The sequence below is a fragment of the Acomys russatus genome, chromosome 6 (genome assembly GCF_903995435.1).
Source record: "Acomys russatus chromosome 6, mAcoRus1.1, whole genome shotgun sequence".
Classification (NCBI taxonomy): Eukaryota; Metazoa; Chordata; class Mammalia; order Rodentia; family Muridae; genus Acomys; species Acomys russatus.
Window position 1 is genome coordinate 80,805,036 of NC_067142.1, and position 8,453 is coordinate 80,813,488.

The window sequence follows — 8,453 nt, forward strand, 5'->3', positions numbered from 1 at the left end:
GGTGCAGGTTGTTTTGGAGGTTCAGTCTTACTCAGGAGGCAACCTTCACTCATCGAACATTTCCTGAGCAAAGAATATGCACTAGGGTCTGTAGGAACGGAGAAGACTCAGGACATCTGTAGAGCCAACACGGCAAAACAGAGCATGAAGGCAGAAAGAAGAAATGAACAGCGGGTCAGAATCTTGCGGTCAGAAGAAGAGCCAATGGCATGTGTTCAGGAAGACCAAAGACAGTCACTTTTGCAGGAGCCATCTTCTTAAATCTACAAGAATCTTCAAAAACAGTAAAAGACAGTTCACTCAGTTGAAGAAGCAACATCCACAGGTCCCAGAGACATGAAAATCTGTGGCCTGTTTGGCTAAAGGACAAAAGGAAATGGCTGCCAGAGTGTAGTGTTCAGGCAGAGAGTTGGTAAGAGGAATAGGAGGAAGGCAGAGCTGGCTTTCAAGGTTTACAATATTAACCATGTGAGGGAGATGCCTCGTCATGTGAGAGGTTACCTACCATGCCATCCTCTGTGCCTTAAAGGCTACCTGAGGAATAATAATCAGAGTGTAACTTTTATGGAATGATGTGGGGGTGCCAAAACATCCCAAGGCAGTAGAAGTGGCCCCGGGGGCATCTCACTTAAATACTGCTAAGATCCATGCCATCTCCTAATCAGTCAAGCCTTAGAATCAACTGGGTAATCCTCCCTTTCTAGTGGGGTCTAAAGCAAAGGTACAACTTAAAGCCATGATTTGGTGAATTCTGACTGCTATACGGAGGCCTGGTAAGTGCCAGAAGCTGCCTAGGGCTCCTTCACACATCAGGCCTCTCCAATCTGCCAGGTAGAAATCTGAAGAACTGCCGTATCTCACAGTCGCAGCACGGTTTACTAGATAGGGTCGGGCACAAAGGTTTGACCACCCTACAGAGGGACACCCGTCATCTTGAATGGCAAGGGGCAATCTGTATTGGGAGTCAGGGGTTAAAGGGGTTGGATGTGAAGTCAAGAGCCATCCAGCCAACACAGGAAGCGCGGTGCTCAGAGTGTAGTCAAACACGCACTTTCCGCTACCAGAGGTTAGAAAAGAGACAACCATCCAATCAAGGTAGCTTGAGGTTAGAGCAAGACATAGTTCTTCTAAACAAAAGGTAGAAGTAAGCCTTTTGGTCTAAACAAGCCTGATCTCAGAATCCCTAACATGTTATTAAATTTAAAACGAACTACCTGGAGAACAATGAATTCCTGGGTTAAATACTATCTCTGTTTAAAATATATTAAAGAGCAAAACATAAGCACACCAGATGCTTAAAAAAAAAAATGACAACAGAAACATCTGTTTATCTCAGCCAAAGCCACATTTCGTCAGGCTGCTGGGAATCTGCAAAGAGGATTCCTCACTTAGGCTGAAGGACAGACCGGAAATGGGAGGAGAGAGCGGAAAGGGATGCTCTGGGTAGGCACCTGCTCGCTGCCCATCTCACTTGGGAATTCGTGAAGAAGATGACAGGAGCAACAGGGAAGGACCTATGCCAGAAACCCATCCTTGCACATTTCTCCCAGGCTCCTCTACTCTGCCTTCCCGAACCTTCTAAAACTGCAGCCTCAAGTGTGTTGTAATCTCTGGGCAAAGGTCCTGCTGGAGTCACTGACCTCCCCGATTCTAACCCAGATTTGATGTGAGTTCAGCAGTGAGTCATTACTAGCCTTTTTTTTTTTTTTTTTTTTTTTTTTTTTCACATCTCCATTTCCTCTAGGAAAAACGATTTGTCATTCTTTCATATCTTTACACGGAAGGTCCTGGAAGAGGTTACATCAGCATCTTTCCACCGCGGAGAAAACTTTCAAGGCTTGCATCGCTTCGCTTTGACCACGTGGGGCGCTGTGGAGACCCAGAGGTGTGGTTAAATGGACCACGTGCTCTTTAATGATGGGGAACTCCCAGCCTTTAAAAACGGGGGCGGGTGAGGGGGGAGGGACGGAGAGGGGGTGTTTACTTAGGCAAGGCGACAGGCTGGCTTGACAACAAAAGCTATCTGCGTATTCCAGCTACAAACCATGTTTTGAGGCTTCTCTCACCTAGTTTGCAAAGTAAATATGAAGGAAATCTTGACGGAGGAGAACGCAGAGGTGCTCAAGTGTAACCACGTTAGGCATTAGAAGCAGTGCTGAGCACAATACAATAAAAAGCGGTTATCAAAGTCTGATATGCTGTGCATTGATAAGGGTCCTTACGGAAGTCAAGAGGTCCCAGCTAGCCTTTATTCTCCAAATCCCCTTCCTCCCTCTGACACACACTCATAAACAAACATACACAGAGAATCTTTTAGGAGAGAAAATAAAAATGCATCTGAAAGTAAAGTGACTACTATGTTCTCCTAATATTCTCCTTCACTGCGCAGTTGGGCCAATAGACCAGCACTCTGTATATAGAAAGACAGATTCATGAATTGAACACTAAGTCACATTCCTCAAAACCATCATGTCATTGGTATTCATTCTACATCCCACAATTTCAGTTGGAAAATTACAGGGGTACCAGAAAAGGAGAATTGCTTAGTATTAAATGTTTAGCCTTCATGTGAAAGAATTACAAAGGAAACCTCCCTGTGATTTTCCAGGCTGTATACTTCAATCCACTTAATTCAAAGCCAACATGGCCATTTGCTTTCCTTGCTTGCTCAGGTTGCAGATTCCACTCTTCATTAACACAGATTGCTTATTCTATTTGAAAGGAAAATCCAAGATAATTCCTCTGTTCTTTTTTTCCTATGTGCTGACTTGGCATTTGACTGATACTGATGGGCATTGCTAGTGAATGAGGGACTGGCCCCATTACTAAAGGTAAGTAAATGGGAAAACTGGTTGTCACTAATGTAGGAACTTCAATTTTACAATTAAAAAAAAATATGCCATTCAAAGTAGCCTAATCCATATTCTATTCTTATTAGTCTCTATTTGATGATTTTATTTCAATATCTTTTGATCATAAAGATATTTTATTGATCACAAAGATATATTATTTATTTTAAAATACTATTAGGAGCAGGATTCAACAACTCAAGCTACGTATCAGGGAACTGTGGCTTCCACCATGATCAGGATAATTCTCTGGTATATGGAGGAAGAGCATCGGCTGCCCTTTTTCATTGTAATAGGATAGAAATATCCCTAGCTTCTATGTAATGAAGACCAGCAGCATCTCACCTCAGGACAATGAAAACTATTTTCAGACATTACCAGTTGTCACAGCAGGAGCAGTGTGGAGCGGGGAGAGGAGGGGGAGGAGCAGTGTGGAGCAGGGGGAGGAGCAGTGTGGAGCAGGGGAGGAGGGGGCAGGGTTAGCCCACAGCATGTGCCTCCTTTGTTGTGATGAAAAGCAGAGAGGAGAGCCAAACATGATGGTGCACACCTGTAGTCCCAGAACTGGGGAAGATGAGGACAGGGGGTCATGAGTGTGAGGACAGTACATAAGTGTAAAGCCAGCCTGAGCTACAGCATCAGGCCTCATCTTAACAAAACAGGGCATGGCGTATGGCTCAGTGGTGGGGAGTGCTTCTTCATATAGGAGAGCCCCAGACTTAAAACAAAAAATAGACAAAAAAGAAAATTATCTCCCCCTCTCCACCATGCCTCAGCATGTCTTAATATCAATGTAGGTGATTGTTGGAGGTAGCAGAGTCAGCTTTTCAGAGTCTCTAAAGCCTTGAACTTCAAAGAGACAATCAAAGCATTCACCATCCACCAATTCCTGCTGGGCAAGCTATCAGGAAAGCCCAACACGGCTCCACTTTGAGTCTTAGACTAACAGTATGTGAGAAGATCAATATGAAGAAATTCAAAACTAATCAGATCCCTTCTTTAAATGTTGACACAGTCTTATTTATAACCCCATAAATACATTCTTGGCTAAAATTCATACTAGAAGCTTGGCACCTGGCCATTTCTATTAATATCTACTTTATTTATATAGCACACTTGGCCAAGGAAAATATTTAAGACAAAGTATGCCTGAGGGCATATACAATATCTCTTGTATTTTCACTTTTAAATCTCCACATTGCTAAAAATATTGAGTTTGAACTTTATAAAAATGTCCCACCAAGGCCCATCAGCCTCTGTAGTGATATATAGTCACCAAGCATAATTAGGGCATATTTGTAATACTTGAGTTGAAGTCACTCCCTGAACGCTAATAAGTTGGGGGGTGGGGGAGGGAGAAAGGAAGGAAGAAAGAAGGAAGGAAAGAAAGAAAGAAAGAAAGAAAGAAGTGGTGATCTTTCCCATGCCTTCCTCTATGGGCTTATGGCCTCTTCAGATTCACTGCAAGACATTAACAGGCATATGCTCTCCCTTCGGGCATGACAGAGAGGCAGAGCATGCTGAAGAGGGAATGCTGGTATATAAGCCAGCCAGTGCTGGACTTCCAAATGATTTTCTTTCTTTCTTTCTTCCTTTTTTTTTTTTTTTTTTTTTTTTTTTTTTTTTTTTTTTTTTTTAAGTGCTCACTATATTCCAGGACTAGAGAGTCCTGGAAAATCAGTTAACCTACTTTCTATAAAATTATCCACAGTTGTATTGAATCTGCTAATAATATGGCTTTCTACCCTTAAGCTTCTACACTGAACACATTTTTCTTAAATCTTTATTTTTCATATAAAAATATGATCGCATATGTGTGTGTATAGTAAGTGTGTGGCACATGGCGTGTGTGTGTGTGTGTGTAGGACATAGTTTTTAGGTTTTCATTTCCTTAGAGGCTAAGGGTGGAATAGGGATGAGAATACGCACACTACTCTTAGCCGTTACTCTCAAATCCACCCTCTAACCTGGAGATTTTTCTAATTTGCTCATGGCCGTGCTCCTGGGTTGCTCTGTCTTTGCTCACCTTCATCCATCAGGCTGAAGAGCTCTCCTGGGTGACCTGCTCACTCTGCACCTATGCAAGGTGAGACTGGATCATCTGCCTTCTTTGCAAACGGCCTGACAGCTAACCCGAGCTTTTGCATGTAAACAAGGATGGAGGAGTTACTCAGCCCAGTATAACATACCTGTTTGTTAGCCCAAACACAGGTAAAATCAATGCGTGTGCACGCACTCGCGTGCGCACACACACACACACACACATGCTCACGCACGCACACACGCACACAGGAGAAAGCTCACTGACTCACCCCTTAACTCAGCCTCAATGGTTCTGGACTAATTACAATGAACTCTCCTCCCTAACATTGTGGCTCCGCCCCAGATAGAAAGCCTTACTTCCCAGAGGGAATAAACAGGGCGGAGTGTATGTATCACCAACTGTGGTGGATAGGACCATAATTATAATAATAAAATCATCCTGCTGGGCAGGGCTCCCTGCATCTGTTACGCCATTAAACGACAAGAGACACTACAGGTTAAGAAAAGTGTCCAGAAACAGTGTGGCTAGACACATGGGTAGACACTGAGGACACTGAGTACAAGACACGGCAAGTCGAAAAGCTATGCTTGTCAAACTAAAAATAAATATTAGAAGAGAAAAGCATCACCCTGCGATTCTAACTTCTGGGATACAATTACCAAGATGGCTGCATTATCTATTTAGGCAAGACACAGAAACTTCACAAAGACAGCCAGAGAGGATATAGGGCCCGAAAAGGGGAGGAGAAAAAAGATCAGCCAATGAAAAGTTTACAAGGACTGGGACTTGGAACACAGGGATGCTGAAGTTTCTTTTCTTTTCTTTTTTTCTTTTTATGCTTCTTCCTGGTGTTTAACCCTCAGGTATCAACGCTGTTGCTGCTGCTGTTCTCTCTCTCTCTCTCTCTCTCTCTCTCTCTCTCTCTCTCTCTCTCTCTCTCTCTCTCTCCCTCTCTCCTATCCGCCTTTTTAAAAATGAACTCTGAAATAAATCTACAGTAACTGTGCCTCCCCCACCCACCCAAAGGGCTCCACAATAAATCACTGCTACTGTATGCCAGCTGTTTTTTGAGGATACTGTACTAAGTGAAACAGAGGAAAATCTTTTCTAAATGATCAGCTGTCTTTCCAATCTTCCTCCGGAACGCATGGAAGCCCCCTGCTGCTTATGAAAGTGCTGGAGCACAGAGTTCAAGGTTGAAAATGATCGCGGAGAATCCCCTAAGAAAAAACGACCTGCTCTCAGGCTAGCGAGGGCTGGCTAGAAAAATAGAACGCGAAGTGAAACCTATTTCAGCCCAGCTAGAACCTTATTTATCCTTTCTAACTCTCCACGTGAGGTCAAAAGGGGACTTGGCTACTCGGTTTTGAGAAGGGTGGGGGTGTGAAAACACACACACACACACACAGAGAGAGAGAGAGAGAGAGAGAGAGGGAGAGAGAGAGAGAGAGAGAGAGGGAGAGCTATAGATGACCTAAGAGGATTTAAGGGGCCTTCGGTGCTCTCCTCGCCTCCCCCCGCCCCGAGATCCAGTTTGGTATTGGTGATGCTAACATTCTTAGGGGAGTGAGAGACAATAGCAAAGGCTTGGGGAACCCCTAGATAGGTCAGCACAGAGGGGGGCGCCTTTGGGAAGGCTAGTTTGGAGGCACTTTTTTTTTTTAACTCTTTGTGCACGGGTTGGAGGACACCTCCACCCCCACCCCCCACCTCACGCCAACCCGGCAAAGAAAACAAGTCTATCAAGGTCTTCTAGCGTAAAGTCATCCCAGGAAGCGCTTTCCTTTTGACAGAAGGAAGCTGACTCCCTAGTTGGTGGACCAGGGAAGAAGAAGGAAAAATCTGAAGCACCTTTAAAAGGTCTGGGGGCATTTGAGGGAAGGGAGTTATGGAGAGAAAAAAATTAAAACCTAAGGTGAAGGTCTGCAAGCTTGCGGCTCTCCATCCCACGAAAAGGGGCAATCGGGACCCGAGGACTAGGAGAGGAAAGAGCGACTGCCTAAGGCTGTTGTGGATCTGAGGAGCTCCGGGCCAACCTTACACTCGGGGATGGAAAAGGCGAAAACCATGGAAACTGTACTTACTTTCAGAGGGGAAGTGGGACGGCATGTCGATTTTATAAACCTCCTTGGCATAGTACTCCTCGTCGCTCCGCTCCCGCTCGCAGGCGGCTGCCCGCCGGCTTGCCTTCTCCTGCAGTAAGTCTCTGGTACTGTTGTAAATAGAAATCACCTCCGGGGGGACCTCGTCCGGCTCAGGATAGTCTTCCGGGGGGCTGGTGAGCTTCAGCTTGCTTAGGATCTGCCCGCGGATGGCCTCGATCCTCTTGCGCATAAACTGGTCCATGTCGAGGGTGCTGCAGGTAGACAGACTGAGCGCCACTGGGACCAGATGCAGGAGCAAAAAGGTTCTCAGCACACAGTAGTGCATGTTTTTAAAAGGTGGAAACGTTGTTGCTGTTGTTTAAAGTAAAAAGAAACTAATAATTCTCAGAGCGAGTCAGGTAGAGTTATTTTTAATACGAAACTTTTGCAAAGCAGTCGAAAGTCAATGCCCAATAGAAAAACGTCCCTGGCTGGGATTCCTTTAAAAAAGAAAATGCAACGCGTTCCCAACGTGGAGATATTAATATGCGATGCTCAAGGGGGGGAGGGGGAGATCTCTCACTTTAAGGAGTAAGAAAGGCTTGTTTTTTCCCCTGGAATGGAGGGGGTAAGTGGCTCTGAAGTAGAAATAAACTTAAGAGAAAGAAATGGAGTTCAGTGTGTCAGGCTCGGTGCGGAGTGGCGGGTCTGAATTCGGATCCTCCAGCCAAAAGGCAAGAGACGAGAAGGTCCGGGGTCTGGCAAGAGTTGCGCAGGGCCGCGGGGAGCGCTGAGCGGCTGCTGGGGCTGCTCCCGGCTCTAACTGAGATGTTCAAAGACCGAGCGGCTCGGCCCTGCCTTCCACACGTGTGTGGATGAGTGTGCGTGTGGATGTGTGCTCGTGTGCGCGCGTGCGTGTGCGCGCGCCGAGGGCGAGCCTGGCGAGCCGCGGGGAAGCAGATGCGCCCCGGAGAGGCTCACTCGGAGACTCGGTGGAGTACTGTCCGCCCCCGGAGATCCGCCGAGGCCGGAGTAGACCGTGATGATCCCGCTCCTGCCGGCCGTGCTGTGGCCTACACCCGGCTGGATTGCTCCACGTTGCAGCCGCCTGCAAAGAGGGCCAGCCTCCAGCTCAGTCTAGCAGATCCTCCTTCTCTTGCTCCAGGCGGCCACCGGGGCGACAGAGATCCGCCACCTCTTTCACCCCTTGCGGAACAACACCGGCCTCCTGGGCGTGTTGGCTGCGGGGTGCCCCGGGACTTGCACCCTTCCCTAGCTTCTCCTGGCTCCCACCAAGCTTACACTTTCTCGCTTAGGGTAAGTAGGTACTTGCGACCCTAAAATAGATCTCCGCTGATGCCTTCTCCTCTCTGCAGCCGGATTGCGCCAGAATGGCTCCTTAAACCCTAATACTTTCTGCTCTCCATCCCTGTAGCCTGCCCCAGAGCTCAACTCTCTGCTAGTTCTCTGTCTTTC

At 46.4% G+C, this 8,453-nt stretch overlaps 1 protein-coding gene across 2 annotated transcripts in view; it reads right to left on the minus strand.

The window, feature by feature from the left end:
* Nucleotides 1–8,073, minus strand: part of Tgfb2 (transforming growth factor beta 2) — an 81,966-nt gene extending 73,893 nt beyond the window's left edge. Inside the window, exon 1 of one of the 2 annotated variants that reach the window (XM_051148098.1) lies at nt 6,978–8,073. In XM_051148098.1, coding sequence (XP_051004055.1) covers nt 6,978–7,323 — 346 coding nt within the window. In that variant the 5' untranslated portion in view covers nt 7,324–8,073. The remainder of the gene's footprint in view (nt 1–6,977) is intronic. The other variant, XM_051148099.1, reaches the window with a different exon arrangement.
* Nucleotides 8,074–8,453: the final 380 nt, after the last annotated feature.